This window comes from Anguilla rostrata, chromosome 5 (assembly GCF_018555375.3).
Source record: "Anguilla rostrata isolate EN2019 chromosome 5, ASM1855537v3, whole genome shotgun sequence".
NCBI classification, from domain to species: domain Eukaryota; kingdom Metazoa; phylum Chordata; class Actinopteri; order Anguilliformes; family Anguillidae; genus Anguilla; species Anguilla rostrata.
The window spans coordinates 35,991,121-36,013,028 of record NC_057937.1 but is presented as its reverse complement, the minus strand read 5'-3'; the positions used below and the strand labels follow the sequence as shown (position 1 = coordinate 36,013,028).

The 21,908-nt window shown below is 42.4% G+C and overlaps 2 protein-coding genes across 5 annotated transcripts; one reads left to right on the top strand and one right to left on the bottom strand.

Moving 5' to 3' along the window:
• Nucleotides 1-385: 385 nt before the first annotated feature.
• On the top strand, nt 386-12,233 carry cilp (cartilage intermediate layer protein, nucleotide pyrophosphohydrolase). Of its 2 annotated transcripts, none has more exons than XM_064335996.1 (9): nt 386-531; nt 1,776-1,943; nt 3,757-3,831; nt 4,277-4,546; nt 5,479-5,667; nt 6,378-6,692; nt 7,628-7,736; nt 8,198-8,355; nt 8,779-12,233. In XM_064335996.1, exons 2-9 carry the CDS (start codon nt 1,880-1,882, stop codon nt 11,130-11,132), a joined length of 3,534 nt encoding a protein of 1,177 aa, XP_064192066.1. In that variant the 5' UTR covers nt 386-531; nt 1,776-1,879; the 3' UTR covers nt 11,133-12,233. The 2 variants fall into 2 exon arrangements, with proteins under 2 accessions (XP_064192066.1, XP_064192067.1); XM_064335997.1 differs by having other exon boundaries at nt 386-542.
• Nucleotides 12,234-13,711: 1,478 nt separating this feature from the next.
• Nucleotides 13,712-20,337, bottom strand: eif3jb (eukaryotic translation initiation factor 3, subunit Jb). 3 transcript variants are annotated; one of them, XM_064336000.1, is made up of 8 exons: nt 20,190-20,337; nt 19,971-20,065; nt 17,687-17,738; nt 17,458-17,539; nt 15,632-15,726; nt 15,132-15,311; nt 14,732-14,805; nt 13,712-14,355 (listed from the first exon to the last, which is right to left on the bottom strand). In XM_064336000.1, the coding sequence occupies exons 1-8, from the start codon at nt 20,314-20,316 to the stop codon at nt 14,224-14,226; spliced, it is 837 nt and encodes a 278-aa protein (XP_064192070.1). In that variant the 5' UTR covers nt 20,317-20,337; the 3' UTR covers nt 13,712-14,223. The 3 variants fall into 3 exon arrangements, with proteins under 3 accessions (XP_064192070.1, XP_064192069.1, XP_064192068.1); XM_064335999.1 differs by having other exon boundaries at nt 15,632-15,742; nt 17,462-17,539; XM_064335998.1 differs by having other exon boundaries at nt 15,632-15,752; nt 17,466-17,539.
• Between the last annotated feature and the right edge of the window lie 1,571 nt (nt 20,338-21,908).

Sequence of the window (21,908 nt, the reverse complement as noted above, 5' to 3'; positions counted from 1 at the left end):
GAGGAGGAGGCATTCTCCTCAAAATGCCACCTAGTGCCACCTGGCCCAAGGGTACTAAATGTATTATGTGTACTATGAAACTGAAAATGTGTATCATGTGTATGAGCTCACACATCTTTTGCAATGCAACATTTGTCCAAGACAAATTTCCCTTCAAGGGCAATAAAGCTTCTCTCTCACACCTAATCTCATTGCAACGTTACACCAAGCACTCTTTTGTAATCCCGAGCCAAGTAATCGTACTGACACAGACACCCGTACGCACCTGTGCCACACCCTTGCGCGGCTGAGAGACGTGTGTCTCTCTGCCCGAGCGTTTACAGCCGATGAGCGAGGACCTCAGGACTGCACGCAGGAATGTGTACAGACCGTTGCGGTTTCCCCGATCTCTCTCATCTGGGTTCCGTCGAGCAGCACGGGGCCAACCCCAGGGCTCCGTGCAGCGCTATAAAAGAGACAGGCAGAGAGCAGGGGGGAACACACGCTCACAACAGCTGCTGCTCCTCATCCCGGACATAGGCACTTGCTGGGGTAAGACTCAGGTTGGCTCTTCAATGTTCTACTCTTTTCCTGACACACAGACACCATGTACCTTGTATCTCTAACATTAAGCTCTGCAAAAAAACAACAACAACAAAGAATTGGTCTGTTGATTTAATAGTTTGCCTTGCTATATAAAATCTTTTTTACTTTCACTTTACTTTTTTGCAATTGTGGTTAAATTTGTTTAAATAATATTTTGCACATATAATTCCAAAAGATGTTATTTGATGTTATGTGATGCCAACGCAGTGGAAATGTTTTCCTTTAACTGGTTATGGGAATGTTTATTAATGAGAGAGAAATTAAGCTTGTGTGTGTGTGTGAGTGTATACATGCATGTACTAGGAGGGATTGCACAAGTCTGTTTAGGTCTGATTTTTGTGAATGGGCAGTGAGAAATTTTAGGATTCCCTTGACGCAGTGATGACTCTGACAGATGTGATATTTGAAAGGGGTCCAATTAACATCTTTAACATGTTTTCCATTCTTAAGCCTGTGTGTAGCCGACTTTCCAGTCCAAACACAGAGGAGCAATTCCAGTCTGCATGCTGCTCACGCGACAGTTATGTCACTAAAGACTTATTGGTTTATTCTTATGCATTCATCTGCAATGATTATCCTTAAACCAATATAGCATTCTTAATATTGGGACATATTTACTATAAATTCATTTGTGTGTGGGTCAATGTTTATTGCACTGTGTTGTAGGTTCATATACACCTAAACTCTGATGTGTGTGTACTTCAAAAGAGTAAAGTTTTATAGCATGGTGACAAACTTCTGTCCGTGTTTATACTGTGCAGTTTATTGAATGGAAACAGCATTCCAGGAACTGAGCCCTTGCAAACTTCCCAAAGTATTTTTACAGATCTTTCACTTGCCTGGGAAGACAGGTGATAAAGCTCTTAGATGTTGATATTTGCTTGAAATACACTTAGGTCCCTAATAGATTCCTCATGAAAACATTAAATGCACTAAATCTGCACTGCATTATCCTACCTTGAGAATCCTGTGAGTAATTCCCAGAAGTTTCTCTTTGACCTTGTGTTTCATACTTTCATAAATGCCTAGCAATAAGTTTAATTTTCTTTCAATGCACTGTTTGAAAACAAATACCCACGGTAATTAAAGAAAAGTGGTCTGCACCCAAGTTATTTTTACACTGAAATGTTTTCGATGGCATCCAGCGTGAAGCCTGCTGACGGCCATTCCGCTTCTCTGTTGTTTCGCAGGAGATCTGCTGCCACGCTATAATTAGCATTCTGAGGGCCTGGTGCGTGAGGGTCATTGCCACAGATCAGAGGTCAAAGGTCAGAGGTGACAGCGGAAAGCAAGGATGAACACCCTGTCACTGAGGGCTTTACTCATCCTGGGAGTAATGTCCTGCACCTGGGCACAAGGTCTGTCGCAGCACAAATCCGGTTCCAACAACACCTCCAAACCACAGCCATATAGAACGACCACACATTTACTGATGAGGAGAGATCATCTCAATTCATCTTGGATCATTGTTTGCCCATAACACAAAATATGTTCAAAATACTACTACTACTATTACTACTACTAATAATAATAATAATAATAATAATAATAATAACAATCTTCATCATTATCATCATCATCAGCAGCTAAATATATTTAGATGAAATATCTACATTACATCTATCTCATCTAAAACAATACAAAAATATATTTGTTAATTTATGGTAAAATGATTTAAGTTCCCTTTCATAATAACAATAGCAATTCCCACCGCCCCACCAGTCGACCTAAACTACAGATATAATCACTATTATTTTGTTTTCACATTATGAGTCTGGCCAAGAATACATCATTACAGCACATTGTCCAGTTGGCAACAGATGGATTGGATCATGCACAAGGCATGATTACAACAACGATTAGCTCCACAAAATGACCGTATTATTAAAAATCCCACATTATTGCATTATTGCACAGAAGTGGATCAAGTAGAGGGACATGCATGAGAGGAGTTGAATGATTCAAGTTCAGCCATTTTTAAGAGGCTTTGAGGAGAAGAAATGCTTTTCTTGCCTAACCTTAATAATGAGAAACATTAATGGAGAGAAAATGATCATTATGGTGTTGGCAGTTATTGGCCTCAGGCACTTCGTGTGCTCACAGCATCAGAGTCTCTGAGCTCCAAGCCAGTCGCTCCCACTCAAATTGTGAAAAACGGTTTTCCAAATTCCAGGTTTTGTGAAGGATACAAACAGCTGCCTGGTCACAGTTCAGTCTGTGGAACTGATTCTAAACAGAAGGCCATTGTGTGTTCAGTCTCACACTCGCTCGTGGAGAGGAAGTGCCTTGTCACACCTATGACTTCTTCATCAGGAAGGAGGTGTTCCCCATTAATGCTCTTCTAGTGCATTATCTCTAGACACAGTTGTCATTTAGCACAGTTACGCTAGTCCCAGCATGTCCCAGTAATTTAGCACAGTTAGCCTGCCCCAGCTATTCAGTACAGTTAAGCCAGTTCCAGTAATGTAACACAGCTAAACTTCTCACAGTAATTTAGCACAGTTAGCCTGCCCCAGCTATTCAGTACAGTTAAGCCAGTTCCAGTAATGTAACACAGCTAAACTTCTCACAGTAATTTAGCACAGTTAGCCTGCCCCAGCTATTCAGCACAGTTAAGCCAGTTCCAGTAATGTAACACAGTTAAACCTTTCACAGTAATTCAACATATTCAAAGCCAGTCCTTGTAGCATGCTGTTGTTCTGCAAACCCAAACATTAGTCATTCAGAAAGGAGTGGGGGAGTGAGGGACTGCAGGATCAGTCCAAGCTGCTTGATCTGCATTCTCATGATCAAACTGCATCATTGTCAGTTGATGGATTATTATGAAATTAAAACAAAAGGCGAAAACTAAACTGATGACAGCCGCTGATTGTCTGAAAGCCTTTCAAAGAGGGAGCTAATTGTTAGCAGCTGAGAATAGGCCCATGAGGGCCATTTCCTAATTGCTCTGCTGAAGCATTTGGTCAGCATTGACATTAGCCTCACGATTAACCGTTAATGTGCATATTTTCAACCCAAAGATTTTGGTCAGCTGCCTATTAACAAAAACGTTTCAATGTTTAAAGGGAGCCGTGTCATATCTGAGGTGGTTCCAAAAGGTACAGCTGGGTGTGTGGTTTCACAGTTATGTCTGGTGGGGCTCAGTGACTAAGAGCCACATGTGATCCACAGGGACACGGAGAGGGGGGCGGCAGAGAGGTTTGAGAAACACAAGGCAAAACAATCCCACTCTTTATCATTCTGAAGGTTAGTCTCTCTCTGTACACAAGCCCATATAAAAAACTCATTTATTAAACTAGTACTTATTTCTTCCCTTTTTGCTCTCTACAAGAGAGAGAATTCATAATAAGTTCAAGGATGAAATTGAAGGCATCAGAGACCCAGCAAATGAGTGCCTTTGACAAAGGAAAATAAAGAGCACTTAACCAGTATAATCACATCCTTATAATAATGAATAGCACTGTGGAGCACTGTACTTGTAATAGTACTTATAACCATGAGGTCAATTTCATTTCAATGGTGTCAATCCAGAAAATGAATTGAAATTTATTATTGAAAAATCCCCACTGAAGATTGGCCAGTTTCAGTGAATTAAGTTAAATTAATGTCCTAAAGTACAAACCTACCTTTCTTATGACGTAGAGTGAAAAAGTGCCATTGAGCATTGCCTTTCCGCGGTCTGTCTGTACAGATGAGTACGAGTGGAGCACCTGGTTCAACGTGGACCACCCCGGGGGCCGGGGGGACTACGAGCAGCTGGACGCCATCCGCTTCTACTACCGCGACCGCGTGTGCGAGTCGCCGAAGGCGCTGGAGGCCCGCACCACCGACTGGAAGCCGGCCCACAGCACCGGGGAGCGGGTGCACACCGACCCCGCCATCGGGTTCTGGTGCTCCAACGCCGAGCAGCCCGCCGGACGCAATTGCTCCAACTACGCCGTGCGGTTCCTGTGTCCCACAGGTCAGTCTGTGAGGATCGGAGAGAACGTGTGAGATTTTGATGATAAGGACATGCCATTCAACCAATCAAGGCTCGTTATTTTGTCACTGTCTAGAGCAGTAGAGCGCAGTGTCCAATCTAATCCAAGAAGGGCCAGTGCGGCTTCAAACTTTCTTTCTACCCCAGCAGTAGATTCATTTGTTTCAGCTTATGACACTTTCTTTAACACTGATCATAATGAGTTGATTGAGTTACATGTTTTCCATTGAGTTACTTGATTGAGTAACGTGATTTAATTCTGGGCAAGGATAAAAACTTGCAGCAACATTGCCCCTTCTTGGATAAGATTGGATGCCCCTAGATTAGAGCAGGGATCTCCAGATCAAATCCTAGATGGTTGCAATGTCTGTTGGTTTCCAGTAAAGTGCTAAAATTCTATCACTGTTCAGCACCTTGTTTCCAAGACCTAATTTAGCTGCTGATTGAAAGAAAACTGCAAATATCTGCAGACACTGCAGCCCACTTGAACTGGTGTTAAAAATCTCTGGCAGAAAGCTAGATTTGTTATGAGCGAGGGACATGGCAATACACACATATAATGGGTGTTTGTGAAATCAGACCTGTCATGTCATTTTTCATTTCAGACAGCAGATGGGGGCATTTCTCTCTTGAATAGCACCACCCAGTGTTCACAAAAACATTCACAATTATCAGACATAAGACACATGATTATAAATTTGCTGGAGGTAAAACATCACACTTTGACACAAGCCAAAAGGCAGGTCTCACTTTTATACCAGACCTATTAAATATGAAGAGGTGTCATCATTTTACAGTAATGAAATGCAGAAAGTATTTAAAAGTAACAGAAACATAAGTACTCAAGACACACTGGGACCCATGTAATCAATTGTATATGGAAAGAATAATTAAATGATTTTTCTTGCCTCCAGGAGCTTCTGGGTCTGTGGTACGGGGTGCGTGGGGCCCTTGGTCAGACTGGACCCAGTGCCCTGCCAAGTGTGGCCAGGAAGCCGTGCAGGTGCGCTCCAGGAGATGCAATGCACACTCCCACCAGTGGGAGCAGCAGTGCATTGGCCCCACTGTGGAAGGCAGAATGTGCAAAGGACCAGCGTGCCATGGTACTGAGAAACTTTGTGTTCTCCTATTCATTCTTTCAAAAAAATACACTTTATTCCGAACAAGCACAAAACACTAAGAGTGATAATTCATCCAAAATGGATGCTAGCCATTGGTGGATGTAGATTCATGTAGAGAGAGAATTTATCAAAATGTATTTGGATGCATCATAGGTGAGTTTCCCCCTCTCATTGTAAAGTACTGTCAGATTATGAAATACACTATATAAATACAGTGCATTACTACTATAGGTCATGGGTGACCAACTATATCCAAGAACGTCCAGTGTCGGTACAGGCCTTTGTTTATAAAGAGTGAAAACGTGCCGTTGAGAATTGCTTTTCCTTTTCATTGCCTATGTCTGAAACACCTAAAGCAACTACTCTATGAACCTTGGTTTACAATCATGACTTTATTTGTTGAATAAGATGTTTTAGTGCTGAGCTAAAACATGCCTGTACCCACACTAGCTCATCTGGGATAAGACTAAAAACTGGCTTAGCAATAACGGATTGCATTTATGTAGCACTGTCATGATCTAAAACTGCATTACAATGAAAAGGGGAACCTCAGCCCTGCCTCCACCAGTGACTTTGGTTCACTTTTTTTAATCCCTCACAGTGCTTTGACTTTGGTTCGGCGCTGTAAAGGATAAGATTTGAATAAGACTCGGCTTTAGATCAATGCGGGTCCCCCGTTGTTGCCGTTGCAGTGTGCTCCATGCGCTGTGAAACAGGCAGGGTGAACGCGGACTGCGACGCCTGCATGTGTGAGGACCACCTCCTGCTGGGCTCCGTTCGCAGCGCGGGGGGTCTTCCCGCCCCCGGGGCTTCTCTCTTCCGCCCTGGCGTCGCCCCCAAGCTCCTCACCGTCGCCGACCATAACGGCCACTTCCGGATCCCGGGCATCTGCCCCGACGGGAACAGCAGCCTGCTCGTCAGGCTGCCGAAACACGCCCCCCTCATCGTCACTGTGCCCCGCAGTGCCGAACGCACCTCCGTACTCCACGTCAAGCTGGACAGGGCAGGTAACAGCAGAGAGGCCAGCTGCCAAGCAGACAGCAACATAGCACAGCTGTAAATAGAAAAGCAGAGAGTGGGGAAAATGAAAGGTCACAGGTGAATGAATAAATAAAAATAAGGAAGGACCATCTTTATGCAGAAAGTGAGGTTTGCTGATTATTTTAGGAAAAAATAGCTTTACAGTCAAAAATCAGATCAAAATCAGCACATAATGACTGATTATAGCTGCAATCAGGCACACAGGAAGCTAGAGCTGAACAATGTTTCTTCAGCAGTTATTGGAGTTTGAAAAAAATGAATGGACTGTCGACATACTGTAAATGATTATATCCATATCAAAATGAGATAGAAGCTCGATTAGACTTACTAATATGTTTTCCAAATATGTGGGAAATGAGCTGTTTGAGCTTCTTATGGATTGACAAGCTGTGATTCCCGTGTTATGTGGATGAGGCAGGGCTGCTGAAGTGCCCTCTAGAGACATCTCCATTGGTATAAAATTAACATTTAATTAAAGTATTAGTTTCTTTTTTCCTTATTTGCTTTTATCTTCATATTGCTTTTAGAGAAGTTGAGCATGCCAAACAAACCAGTATAACCACAGTTCAGTAAAATATCTGATGCTGCCACCTTTGCTTACACAATATTTCAAATATAAAATGTTTGTCGTAAGCATCTTGCATGCCATTCAACAATTTTTTTAAAATCTGAGAAGCTATTGATAATGCAACAGGCATAGTATCCCATGAATACTATCTAGTCCTCTGATGCTAATTAAGGGCCGCTTTCTGAACTGAGGGACTTCAGTGCTTTTCATGCAGTCCCAGCTTTGTCACCTCAAGGTGGCTCGGCTAATCGTGCAAGTAAATTCTAATTAAGTGTAACAATGGCAAGCTAGTGTTTGTGGACTGCATGAATGCATGTTCTATGCCCCACCTAGGGAAACTACACATCCTCCAGAACCCTGAGCCAAAAGCCAGGAGGGAGAGCCAGACCGCTTCCTTCTGCTGCAAAGTGGGAGGCACCCCCCCACCTGACCAGTACCAGTGGTAAGGCAGTCTACTTAGTGATAGTGACCAACTGATAAGTGTCTCTTACTAGCCTGTATAGGCTAGCCATCATGGAATGTGTGACACATATTATTTCACTATTACTGAGAGCGCTTCTGCATTGTTCTTGAGACATACTGAAAAATGACCTTTTGTTCAATTGTCAAAAATTGACTGATGCTGTGGACACAGGCAACAGCCGTGGCTGCATGGCTGCGCCATCAAATGTTATCATTTCCACTTAATTTCTTCTTTTTGTTCATCAACAGTTCAAAAAAAAGTTTAACTGTTGATGAACAAACAGAAATGCACATACGTGATTACTTAAAAACCATCCGTTTAGATTACACAGACTTCCACAAATTGAATGAAATTAGTTTTATATTTACAGTGTGTCACGTGTCACGTACAGCCATTTTTGACTTTTTCACCCACTGCTTTGTGTGTGTGCATGCTTGCAGGTTTCACAATGGCACTCTGCTGAAGGGCACGCAGATGTCTAATGATGGCACTCTAGTGCTGAAGAACTTGCGTATGGACCAGGCTGGGGAGTACTACTGCCGAGCCAGCAACAAGGGAGGAGCCATCAAATCCAAACCAGCTGTTCTCACTGTCATAGGTATGCTGTGGCAAGTCACTTCACCCTCTTTACTCAGTGCAAATAAAGAAGGGGGGTTGTATATTACAATATACCTGCCTTTGATGCCGAGGACCTTATGCAGACCTGGGTCAAATAATTTTGTGAAGCATTTTAACCCTTTAGACACCAGCTAATTCGAATACAATATGTTTTGTCAAATATTCAAGAAAAAACTAAATTAATATGATTATATATTTCAGTTGGTAAAGTTCTGTTGAAAATTCTCAGTACTTTCAATTTGCACAGCACTGACTGTAAGCTTCAGAACTCACTACTGGATCTTGCAAACAACAGAGAAATGAGACACTGTCAAAGAATAATATTAATAAAATGGTAACAATGATAATGGTAACTATGGTAACACGTGTTTGTTTTGTTATGATTCAACCGCATTCCTACCAGGTCCTGAGGCTCCTTCCTGCAACCCTAAGCCTGATTCTCACCTTATCCGGCTGCCTCATGACTGCTACCAGAACAAGAGTAGCTCTTTCTACTATGACGTGGGAAAATGTCCTGTGGCAACATGCACTGGACACCAGGGCAACGGGATCCGGTGCGAAGACTCCGTATCATACTGCTGTGGTGTGTCCAAAATGGAGGAGCGGCAGATCTCTTGCCAAGGGTACCAGCTGCCCACTATGGTGGTCACCCAGTGTGGCTGCAAGAAGTGTGTGGACACCAAAGCCGTCGTGCGAGGACGAGCTCTGGCGGCAGACAATGGGGAGCCCATGAGGTTCGGGCACATCTTCATGAATGGCGTACGGATCAGCCGCACTGGGTACAAGGGCACCTTCTCCATTCAAGTGCCTCATGACATGGACAGGCTGGTGCTGACCTTCGTGGACCACATGCAAAAGTTTGTGAACACCACCAAGGTGCTGCCATTCAACAAAAAGGGGGGAGCCGTATACCATGAGGTGAGGTTGCTGAGGAAGAAACCACCTGTGATGCTGCAGTCAACAGAAACGAATACCCTTCTGCTGGGAGAAGTGGCAGATCAGGACCCCATGGCCATGATCCAAATCCCACCCAATTCCTTCTTCCGTGGGAATGGTGAGGTGTTCACGGGCAATGTGAAGGCCAGCGTCACCTTCTTAGACCCCAGAGATATCTCCACAGCAACCGCAGCGCAAAGCGACCTCAACTACGTTGGCGAGGAGGGTGACGTGCTGCCACTGAGGACTTACGGCATGTTTTCTGTGGACTTCCGAGATGAAGAGGCAGACGAGCCCCTTAATGTGGGTGAGGTGAAGGTGTTACTGGATGCCGCCCAGGTGAAGATGCCTGAGCACCTGAGCTCCATGAAGCTGTGGTCCCTGAACCCTGACACTGGCCTGTGGGAGGAAGAGGGAGACTTCCACACCGAGAAGAAGCAACGAGGAAAGCGAGAGGAGAGGACCTTCCTCATTGGGAACATGGAGATCAGAGAGAGGAGGCTGTTCAACCTGGATGTTCCAGAGAACAGGCGCTGCTACGTGAAGGTTCGGGCTTTTCGCAGTGACCGCTTTATGCCCAGTGAGCAGGTGGAGGGGGTTGTGGTGACCTTGATCAACATGGAGCCCACACCAGGATTTTCGTCCAACCCACGATCCTGGGGTAGATTTGACAGTGTCATCACAGGTCCTAATGGTGCCTGCCTGCCTGCATTTTGTGATGACCAGAAGGTAGACGCATACTCGGCCTACGTCATGGCCAACATGGGTGGAGAGGAGCTGGAAGCTGCCGCGTCGGCCCCCAAGTTCAACCCCAACACCATTGGAGTGCCACAACCATACCTTGGAAAGCTCAACTACAGAAGGACAGACCATGAAGACTCCAAGGTGAAGAAGACTGCCTTCAGCATCAATGTGGCAAAGCCTGGCCCCAACACAGCTGAAGAAGGCGATGGCCCAATTTACTCCTTCGATAACCTGAAGAAATGTGAGGAAGCCCCGTTTAGTGATGGACACTTCCGCTTCTACAGGGTGGAGGGGGATCGGTATGATTACAACACAGTACCCTTCAACGAGGATGACCCCATGAGCTGGACAGAGGACTACCTGAGTTGGTGGCCTAAGCCGATGGAGTACAGGGCTTGCTACATCAAGGTCAAGATCAATGGTCCACATGAGATAAATGTGCGCTCACGTAACATGGGTGGCACCCACCCAAGAACTGTGGGCCAGCTCTATGGCATCCGTGATGCGCGAAGCATCCGTGACATGGACAAGTCCTCCATCTCTGCTGTCTGCCTGGAGTTCAAGTGTAGTGGGATGCTCTATGACCAGGATCGAGTGGATCGCACCCTGGTGAAGGTGATTCCACAAGGCAGCTGCAGGCGGGACAGAGTGGACTCCATGCTGCAGGAGTACCTTGTCAATCACCTGCCACTTGCTGTCAACAACGACACCAACGAGTTCACCATGCTTGCGCCACTCGACCCCCTAGGCCACAACTATGGTATCTACACAGTGACCGACCAGGACCCTCGCACAGCCAAAGAAATCGCTTTAGGCCGCTGTTTCGATGGCACCTCTGACGGTGCCTCGAGAGTCATGAAGAGTAATGAGGGCGTGGCTCTCACCTTCACCTGCGCTGACCGACAGGCGACCCGGCAAAGCTTCTTCCAGTCTCTGCAGAACTCCCCAGGGCAATCGCTGGTCAGCACTGGACAGACAGGGAGGGGCCGTAGGAGGCAGAGAGAAGGCCTAAACTCGGCCCGCAGCAGCCGCAGACGTAGCACCCGAAACCCATTACTCACACGCAGTAGAACCTGAGTCCCTCCAAGTCTCAAGTATCTGGGATGAGTCTGTGGACTGAGCACCTGGAACTGATTCCCCAGGCTTAGCCCTTGGGACAAGCTTCCTAGGCTGTGTGAAGTTTTAACTGGGTCCCTCGGGCTGAGTCGTTTGGTTAAGTCAGTTTACCAAGTCGGGGGAATGGACTACCCTTTCTTACTCCTAGAAACTGTCCAGGCTTCCTGGGCAACAATCCATTAGTTCAATTTATACAAACTAAGACACACAGCAGTTCACATTAGAATTTGGGCTCCATATTTTCCCAGAATTCACAGGCGACTTGGTATGTTGAGTTGCTGTTACCATGGGGACATTAGCATTTCACTATTCCTTTTTAAATGTCCTTGTATTTCATGAGTTAAGTTAAGTCATTTTAAAAATGTAATTCCAAATGTCACTGTACTGTACTTTGTGCAAAATTAGCAACTGGCTATTTTGTTTCATCCTCTGAATCCTTTTCTTTTTGTAATGACAAACTACATAATTTCTTTACATATGTCCACTCAGGCATAAATATAGTGCATGAATCCCTACAATTTATCTGACAGAAAAAAAATGTCATCCAGAATATGGACAAGTTAATGTACAATCAAACTACGTAAAATCAGAAGTCATGCACAGAATAAGTATGATGTGAAAGGAAAGTTCAAAGCTGGTGGATATCCCTCAGATATCCCTCAGCCCCCAGACAGTGAGAAAAAAACAGGAAATATCTATTTTTTTCTCCCAGTTTTTTTCCCCCATGTGGTTTCTTTTTTCCTATGTTTAAACCACCTATTTAACAAAATATGTAGAGCTACATATTTCAAATTTGAGAATGTGAATACCAAGCACACTCCAATCATTAGACTGAATTTATTCTCTACATTCTGCTCAGAATATCAAAGCCAGGGTATAACATGGTGTGAACTTGTAAAAATTAAATTCATATTGTTCTTTTTATATTTACTTTTCATTATACTGTAATATCTACTACTTGAAATTGTAAATACTCTGGATATTTATTACAATTATCAACAGTAGAGGAACTACTTATTCTGCTACATCCCCGAATTAAATCAGAAGAAATGTACAATTTCAGAGGTTTCTTTACATACTTCCTTTTTATGGAAAGGGATCTGTCCAAGATTGTGTACGTATAACCCCATGTATAATGTCACCAAAACTTTCTGGACGAACATATTTTGCTAACATATTTTATAGCATTGAATAGTGTAGGTCAGTGGTAACCAACCCTGTTCCTGGAGATCTACCATCCTGCAGGTTTTCATTTCAAGCCTTATTTGGCACACTTAAGTAGACTAATTAGCAGCTCAGCAAGATCATAGCTGTTGAATGAGGTGTGCTTTGTTAGGGTTGAAATGAAAACCAAAAGGATCTCCAGGAATAGCGTTTGTTACCACTATTCTAGGTCCTTAACATTCAGAGCAATGGCAATGTCTCACAGTGTTTTCATATTAGTGCAATTTAAGTAAAAGAAAGACCTAAAAAAGAAACCAATACAATTAATTGTACATAATCCTATTTAACTAGTCTATTTATACTTCCCCCTTCAGACAAAGGTTTACAAAAAATAGCACAACTCCTTGTTTCAGTGGGGGAAGCTTCTATGGTATATTTGGCTAATTTTTTTTTGCTGTGCTATATAGGGGTCATTCCCTAGCTTTGTTCATTAAATAAATGTTTATTTCTATTTCTAATTGTGCACACCATCTACAAAACTGCCAAAAGATAAGAACACATGCCTTTTACAGCTCATTACTACTGGACAAGGTCCAGTCAGAAATTGGTAAAAAGAAAAGCACGAGAAGGAAAACTTGCCTACGCAACAGCATACGGACAGACAAAGCACTCCTTTTGAACCAGTGATTTTATTAAATTAGATGTTTATAAAACGCTGTTGATGCCATCTTCATTTGCATTGTCATCATCTAGGCCTCATAATTCACACAGCAAATTTTGCCAAATGTTAACAAAAGGGAAAACCTACAATGCACCACTCTTATGTTATAGCCAACACAAAGAGGAATCTGCGTCCACTCAGAGTACACGCCAAATCCTTACCTAGTCTACACGAACCTGCAGAAGCCATGTTGCAGAGACCAGTTCTGATAAGACACCCAGGCCCCTGTGCTAGCATTAGTAGTAGACATTATGAATATAAACATATTTTTCCTCATGCAAAAAAAATAGCATTTTCTTACAAAGTACTGCCAACTGCAATGTCCCCAAAAAAGAAAAAAAAGAAGAAAACATTCCAGCAAAGTTTCCAGAGGATGGCCAGGAAGATTTCATAACATTTTACAAAATAATACCTCCCCAATTCATCTGGCGGCTGCCCATTAAATTATGAAGCATTTTCATAAGCAATCTTATTCCACATCTGATTTCCATGTATTGTCAGCTTAAGAAGCATGAAAATTTGCCATCCACAATAATGACCCAATGTGATCCTCTGGCTTGCGTGTGGTGACCCTAAGTTATTGTATAGATGCAGGATTGCTTTTCTGTGGAACCTGTAAACACCATCCACTAGAGAAGTAAAAATACCCATGAGATAAAGACACTCTGATTTTATTTGCATAGAACACCAGATAATTTCCATGTAATTGCAGTAATACTATGGAGCCATTTCACCACAGGCCACTTTTTTATTCTCTGAAAAAGAAGTAAAACCCAAAGTCGAAAGATGCTGCACTTTCACCTATCTACTTATTGCAGGCATTGCGTTTCACTCCAGTGCAGCCGTTTCCAAAACGCAAACTCTGAAATCGCGGCCTTGTTACTTTTAGTATTTAGTTTTCTTAACGAAGAACAAATCTCTTTATGTTCTGTGTGTGTGAGGGTTTTCTTTTTTACTCGGAGACATAGTCACGTGAAGTTCAATGTTCTCAGTAAAGCCATTCTAACCTTCCCGGATTCGGTATAGTAAAGGGGTGAGATGCGTCTTTCAGTTCTTTTCCAGGATGGCACTGGACTGAATGAGGGGATCCCGCGGGGCGATGGGGGAGGAAGGAGCGCTTCCCAGGAGAGAAGCGGAACGAGTGGAGGGGTGAGGGCGCAGCCGCTGTCACATGAAGTCCTCGTAGTCTTGGGTGTAGCCCCCGTCAAAGTCGTCGTAGTCCACCAGCTCGTCTTTCAGCTTGGCCTTCAGGCCCCCGCCCGGCACGACCCCCTTCTTCTTCTTTTTCGCCTTGTTTTGCTAAGGAGTCGGAATAAGGACAGAAATCTGAACTCCCAAACTCCTAATACGTCAGGAGTACACCACCAAAACTGAACACGTTGCAGAACGTTTTCAACACTACACCAAACTTATTTTTACGTTTACGAAACGATAGTAGCAATATTTAAAGAAGCCAATTATAAACATGCAAATAAGGACATGGGCTCCCCTCAACGTATGAAAAAAGAACTACAAATCTTGCACACAAAAAAACTGCTGTAACACTACGTCTGCGATTCAAAACAGCTGACAGAGCCCATTTGAAAAAAATGTATCTAACATTGTTTTTTATTTGTTTCACACCAAATGAAGATAGACCAGTATAAACACACATCATGCAGTTCCACCACCTTACCTTTTCCTGTTTCTGTTTTTCATTAAGTAGTACTGTCAACGAGTTGCTGATTTTCTTTAAGTCCTCCACTTCCACTGTGCGGGAAACAAAATACATGCTAATGACTCACATAGTTCACCAAGGAGCCATAGCACTCAAACACAGAAGCCAATAGTCAGGAACATATGCATTTCAACCAATGACTGGATGTAGCATTGCAACAACCTAAGCAACATTACATCCTGACCAACAACCACAGAAAACGTCTAAACATAGTTTCATTCTTAAATGCGTCAAACTTTCTATTTAGCAAACAACAAGCATCAGTAATTACATGGCAAAATATAACCAAAGACCTTTAGTCTTTCTGTTTAACTGAACCATTTGTGCAGTCTCTCAACTGGCATGATCAGTCACTCACATGAAATGCAGAGATCACGGAACAGCGATTCCAGGAAACCAGAATAATGCACAGATCGTTCGTACTGAGATATTTTCTCTTTAAGCAACTTATGCAAATCCGTGAAGTCGTCTTTAGAAGAGGGTCTCAGGGCATCAATCCCAGTTACTGCAGTCGCTACTGGGACACTATTGGTGATGCCTGCCAAAAAAAAAAAAAAAAAAAAAAAAAAAAAAAAAAGGGGCACAAAGAATACAGAAACGGGCATGAGTGCATTAATTAAAATCAAAAACTATTCAGTTTTAATTAGCCACATAAATTATTAATTAATTAATGATATGCATTCAGAGGTTTACTGGAGTAAACTCCTCTGTAAGTTCATGCAAACTTGTCCATTTGCAGAGGCATTGTCCCAGACTGGAGTCCCATCTGGCCAACATGCTTCGGGAATGGGTTTGCACTTGCAACACATTCAACACTCCCACCCTGAAACGGAATGCTTCTTGCTTCCTGAGCCTTACCGAACGCGTCATTCGCCAGCTCCAAGTCCGAAGCCTCCTGCAGCTGCTTCGCTCTGAGTCTCTCTGCCGCTGCTTCTTCTGGCGTCAGCTCTGCCGTCGCCGTCGCTGTCGCTGTCGCTGTCTAACAAGGGATGGGGAAAAAACAAGCTGAGAAGAACAAAGAAAATAAAGAAGCTGTGCATGGATGAACATTCATATGTGACCATATAACCACATGAAACAGACTTCTCTCCTCTGTATTTGTTTATTTATTTGTCTTTTTAAAAAATAATCAACCAACACTATAGTTGCAGCCACGGTGCTAGAACTTGTTCAGTGCATTGTTTACACAATAAGAACACTGGATGGTGCTTTGTAAAATAATCAGTTAATGAATTAGACCAAGACTTGCATTTGCATACATGGCAGACTACAGAGGAACAAAATCAAGAGTAGCCAAAAAATTGCCATCATCACCTTCAGGAATGAAACATGTTTTCTACTGTATTCTTTTTCCCCAGTTTTCAACATGCTGCACATTTATATCAGAAACCACCAAACATCTAAAGAGAAGCAACTACATCATTAATCTGACGCTGATGCACATTCCAATTATAGTCTTATAGACAAAAAATTGAAGAGTAGCCAAAAAAATTGCCATCATCACCTTCAGGAATGTTCTACCAAAAATACATTTTCTGCTCTAGGAATAAACTCCCCACTTCAGGAATCTGGCATACGGCATTGTAATATGAAATATATTAAAAAGCAAGAGCACCCTCAGGAGCAGGGCAAGCTGAGGTAAACGCTGTTAAACAAATGAAATACATCACTCTTTTCCAAATGCGGTTAGTGGTTAATATGCCACATACAGAGATGGCCACAAAGTTTAGTGGCTACGTAATGCAGTTACGAAGGCAGCTGTTATGCGTGTTATGGTTTCAACACGCACGGCTGCCACAGACACTGGCTCACTTGTCTTCACTGATGACGTAACTGCTGATACCAGCAGAATTAATTCTGAAGTGCACAGAAACATCTTATCTGCTCAAGTTCAAGAAAATGTCCCGGAACCCACTAGATGTTGCTTCATCCGACAGCAAGACAACGATCCCAAACTAAAGTATTACAAAAGCTTCTCAAAGCCAAAACCTTTAAGATTTTTGACTGGTCAAGTCAGTCATCCAATCTCAATCCAACTGAACATGCGTTTCATATGCTGAAGAGAAAACATAAGGCAACGTGTCACCAAAACAAGCAAAAGCTGCAGATGGCCACAGTACAAGCCTGGAAGACCATCACCAGAGAAGATACTCAGTACCTGGTGATGTCTATGAGTCACAGACTTCAAGCAGTCATTGCATGCAAAAGATATTCAACAAATTACTAAGCACAACTACTTTCATTTACATAACATTAATATGTTCCATACATTATGGGGCCATGAAATGGGGGCTATGAATAAAAAGCGATGTAATTTCAACATGGTGAAATCAAAATGTATTCAATAAAAGCTGAGAATCTTCACTTTAACCACATGTGAATAGTTTGATTACAAACTAATATTGTGTAGTACAGAGCCAGGGCTCGGTACATTGGCCTGCTATGACTGGCTTCCCTATCATGTCATAAATGCATCAAGGCATTGTTTTTGGAAGATGATCTACAAAATTTCCCAGTCTCAGCTCTACAGAATGCTGTGTAGAATGTACATTTGTTACAAATAACTGCTGAAAATACACAAAATGTGTCAATTACAGTCCCCAATTTACTCCAAACACACAGTGACTATTTGAACACAAATGAATATGGCAAACCTCAAAATTACTTATTATTGTGATCAAAAGAAACTTACCCTAACTTTATCCACCTGTTTTTTCCTTTCTTTCTCATTTAGTTTTTTCTTTTGTGACGCTTCTGTTTTTACTTCTGGAAGATACAGAGACGTGAGATGAAGAGTGGCCATGAATTGCTGTAAAAGCGAGAACTTTTAACATTCGTTTTGGTTGCTTACAGTCTCCAGTTGTTGAATGCGTCGATTTGTGGTTCTGTGCTGCCTAGCAATTGGGTTCTCACCTGGTTTTTTCTCTGAGGCCTGTTTCTCATCCTCATCATCATCCCAGTTATCCTGTGTGTGGGGGATGGGAGAAAAGGAAGAAAAAAACAGAAAAGGGAAAGTTATTAATAGGACCTGCGGAGGACACTCTTGAGCATAACAATTAATTTGTCACCCTTGGAGAGTGAAGAGACACAGGGACCTAATTTTAACACAAATAACAGTGAATGGCATTTGTTAAATCATTTTTAAAATGGCTAATAATGCAAAATGTTCTGTAAGCGATGGAAAAAGTCTCTGGGGTACATTTGTGGCAGTGCAGGGTGTCAACGGAGGCAGAAGGAAAATCACTTTCAGTGAGACATTAAAAACCCTGGGCTCAGTTAATGATTAAATGTATGCCAATATTGGCTGTCATCAAGCCGGAAACAGGAAAAGATGATTCTGTAAGAATGCTCTCCCCATTGTTTACCTTCAACAAGTTAAAAAATTGTTATTAGGAACATTTATTTGTAGAAAATTACATATGGATAAAATATAAAAATAAACAGTGTTGTTACACATTAAATAAGGCAAACTAAACAACTTTATACCCATAAATAAATAATAAAAATAACAACGTCTTCGCTTTGGAAAGGGTTCAACAATATTTGGACGAGTAACCCCAATTCCAAAAATATGGGGTCATTTTCAATTATACTGTTTGGAAGGGGGATATTATCATGAGTAAAGTCTGGACTTCAGATAATTGAAACAGAACTCCCCAGTACATATGAATGGAAAAGTATCAAGAATGAGCCGATGTCACACAAAAAACCCCAAATACTAAAAGACTTGTTTCATTCCCTGAAATCAATGTGACACTGGGGAGCCTCATTGCATTGACAGATTCAGAATACACCAACAAGTCATGCTCAGGGGGCAGCTGCTGAAAAAGGCTGTGCTGGGCATTTCTGCCACACTGGCCCCAATGGGCCTCAAACAGGGAGGTTTCTGGACAGGAAGAAAACAAAGACTGCTTTCCACATTTTGGAGAGAAACGGCAAGAGCAACAGAGGACAGATGTGGGCAGATTGCCAAAGCAGAAAAAGAGAATAAGATGCCGGAGCATGTTCTGGAAATTGCATATTCTATTCTATATTCAGTAATGCTGATGCAATGCAGGAGTAATACCTAGGCCTTACACGTGTGGAAGACCAAACCCCACGAATCACGTTACACACTAAAATCCCACCAGAGTCTCCGTTGCAAATTTAAAATTACTTTAAATACTGTAAAGCTACTAGTCACCGTCACATAACGTGAAAATGACCCCTCTTTAAACCCTCTCAAAAAGCTCCCAGCGGACTCAGGTTCAGTTATCCGATACGTTTGATAACATTACAGGCACCATGACGCTTGAGACCAGCTGTTTGAAGCGTTGCAACATTTAACTAGCAAGCTAACGCGCAATGACCCAAAACAACCGAGAAGGTGTAATTTTTTAAAACTGCAGCAAAGAGACCTGATATGTTTAAAACAGTTGATGAACAAAAATATTTTCTAGGTTAACAACAGAGGCCAATCGCATACAGAAAACAATGTCGCGAGCAGAACCGTCTGATAACGTTTGCTAACTTCTACAAGCTAGCACTGAAATCTGGTAACTTGTTGCTCGCTCGCGTCATTTGAACGGGATCACAGAGCAATAGCTACACAACACAGCAAACGAATGTAAAAATGTAAGTTACGTTAGCTAGCTCATGAAGCAACCATTCATTTCGAAAATGTTAGAGGCAAAACAGCTGTTAGGTTATTCAAAACTCTTGTGGCGAAGTTGCCACGTTTGCCTAGAACTGGAAACACGCGTTCTTACAGATATCACATGGCCTGTCAGTTTCTCAATGCTCTGTTAGCTAGCTTGCTATCTCGGGCCCAACACCTTCCTCATACTAGAAAACCTACCCAGCGTTTACCAAAAAGATAATATAATTTAAACACCGCGACAACCCATCTTGATTGTGAGACTAAGTCGGATAACGCTAGCTTGTGGACTGACGTCTGTCAGTGTTCGGCTAGTTACCCAGACAAGAAGGAAAACAGCCTAGCTAACGTTAGCAAGTTACCTACCGCTCCTGGTACAAATGTTGTTAGCTAACGAATTATTCTATAACTATACCGTTCACCCGCAAGTCCCAGAATTTATATATTCTATAGACATTGTGCCCCGCGTGAGTATATACAGTAAGCAGTGTACCGGCTTTTTGTTGAACAACGTCCCACTCGGATTGAGACCCATAGCCCGTTAGCTATTAGTCTAGCTACCTTTACATCTTCATCCTCGTCCTCGCCTTCCCATCTGTCCAGTAATGTTACTGCCGTCTTTACACCAGGCTCGTCCGGCTCGAACGTGTCCACGTCTACGGAAGTACACAACAAACTTAATTGTTACAAATGTGCACTATCAGTAAAACTACACAACTTTAGTCATTTTTCTGTGTTTGTAACAGTACAAAATAAATCACTCCCAACTTAATTTCTCACCCCACGAATCTGCATCCGCCATCTTGGCTATGTGAATTGAATCTGACCAAAAAAAGGCCGAGCCAGGCAGTGAAGGATGTGCCCTAGCGATGATGGGATATCGGAGGACTGAATTTAGTGGCGTCATGTGACGTATGAACTGATTTGGACATGATTCCATATTTAAGCTACAATGCCATTTTTATCATGAACTAAAATAAACTAACAGTGTCAATTGATACTAAGCATTAAGTTCCTTAACAGTCGCTATTGGTAAGAAATGTTCTCCTAAAATAAAAGTAATGGATTCAAGGACTCAATAAACAAAACATGTGCATTTCACATAAAAATTATTTTAGCTGTGATAAAAAAATGCAACAAGTTTATATAAAGTCTACACACACACACATACACACACACACACACACACACACCTCAATCCTTCTCAGTTGAGGGAGCTAAAAGCAACTATGTGTGTCCTAAGGATTGTAAAATGAGCAAAACGTTCGTCATTTTTATGTCCATAATGGTATGATAAATGGTATTAAATATGTTTGAAGTCACTGATTTTAAAAAAATATATATATCAAATTGCAAATATAGGGCGGCCTCACAGCAAGAAGGTTGTGCGTTCGGATTTCGGCTTGGGGCCTTTCTGTGTGGAGTTTGCATGTTCTCCCCGTGTCCACGTCGGTTTCCTCCAGGTACTCCGGTTTCCTCCCGCAGTCTGAAGACATGCAGGTAGGCTGATTGGAGACCCTAAATTACTCATCGGTATGAGTGTGTGAGTGAATGGTGTGTGTGCCCTGTGATAGATTGCCGGCCTGTCCAGGGTGTATTCCTGCCTCTCGCCAAATGCACGCTGGGATAGGCTCCAGCACCCCCCGCGACCCTGCTCAGGATAAGCAGGTATAGATAATGGATGGATGGATGGATGGATGGATGAAATTGTAAATATTATTTTAAAAATTGTGATTCCTTAACATGACTGCTACATACAGCTAAATTTGAAATTATTGGGACAGACAAATTGGTTGTTTTTCCGTGAACAATGACTATGAGGCAAGATCCGCAATGTTACATGACACTGCATTAATTTGGTAGACCCTTTTATCCAAAGTGACGTACCGTAAGTGCATACTGAAGGTCACTGGAACAACTACAAAACACAGGTCCGATAAGGCGCAATACTCATAATGTAACAGATATCAGGTACAATATCTGCATTGAATTCATGTGGTTTTTATGAGCAGACATTGAACTTTATTACAACAGTATCATTTGATGAGTCAAGTCCCCCTATTTTAAGTCAGCATAAGGATTGGGACAAGATTTAGACAGATTTAATAACTTGCAAGGTCAATATTTTTTTGCATACCCCTTACATTTATGACTGCATTGAGTCTGCAACATCACTTGGTAAATAATGTTATCCTTTGAGATGCTCTGCCAAGCTTCTACCACTGTCTCTCAATTGTTGTGCATTTACTGGGGTTTCAGTCTTTAGTTCTCTTTTTAGCAAGTAAAAAGCATGTTCAATGGGGTTAAATTCTGGTGATGGACAGGGTCATGTCAAACATTTCCACCTTTTATTCCTGAAGCTAAGTTTGTTGTGTCTGGTGTCATTGTCGAAAGACCAAAGACTCTGCACTAAAACGTCAGTCCAATGAGTTTGGTGGTATTTTGCAGGATATTGATGGACAATAGGTTTCTGTACACTTCACCTGTCATTTTGTTGAA

Coding starts and splice junctions, on each gene's coding strand:
- cilp (XM_064335996.1), top strand. CDS start 1,880: ATGAACACCCTGTCACTGAGGGCTTTACTCATCCTGGGAGTAATGTCC. Junction 6,693..7,627: donor CGTCAAGCTGGACAGGGCAG/GTAACAGCAGAG, acceptor TGCCCCACCTAG/GGAAACTACACATCCTCCAG. Junction 8,356..8,778: donor AGCTGTTCTCACTGTCATAG/GTATGCTGTGGC, acceptor CATTCCTACCAG/GTCCTGAGGCTCCTTCCTGC.
- eif3jb (XM_064335998.1), bottom strand. CDS start 20,316: ATGACGCCACTAAATTCAGTCCTCCGATATCCCATCATCGCTAGGGCA. Junction 17,540..17,686: donor GGCCTCAGAGAAAAAACCAG/GTGAGAACCCAA, acceptor TGTATCTTCCAG/AAGTAAAAACAGAAGCGTCA. Junction 15,753..17,465: donor AACAGGTGGATAAAGTTAGG/GTAAGTTTCTTT, acceptor ATCCCTTGTTAG/ACAGCGACAGCGACAGCGAC.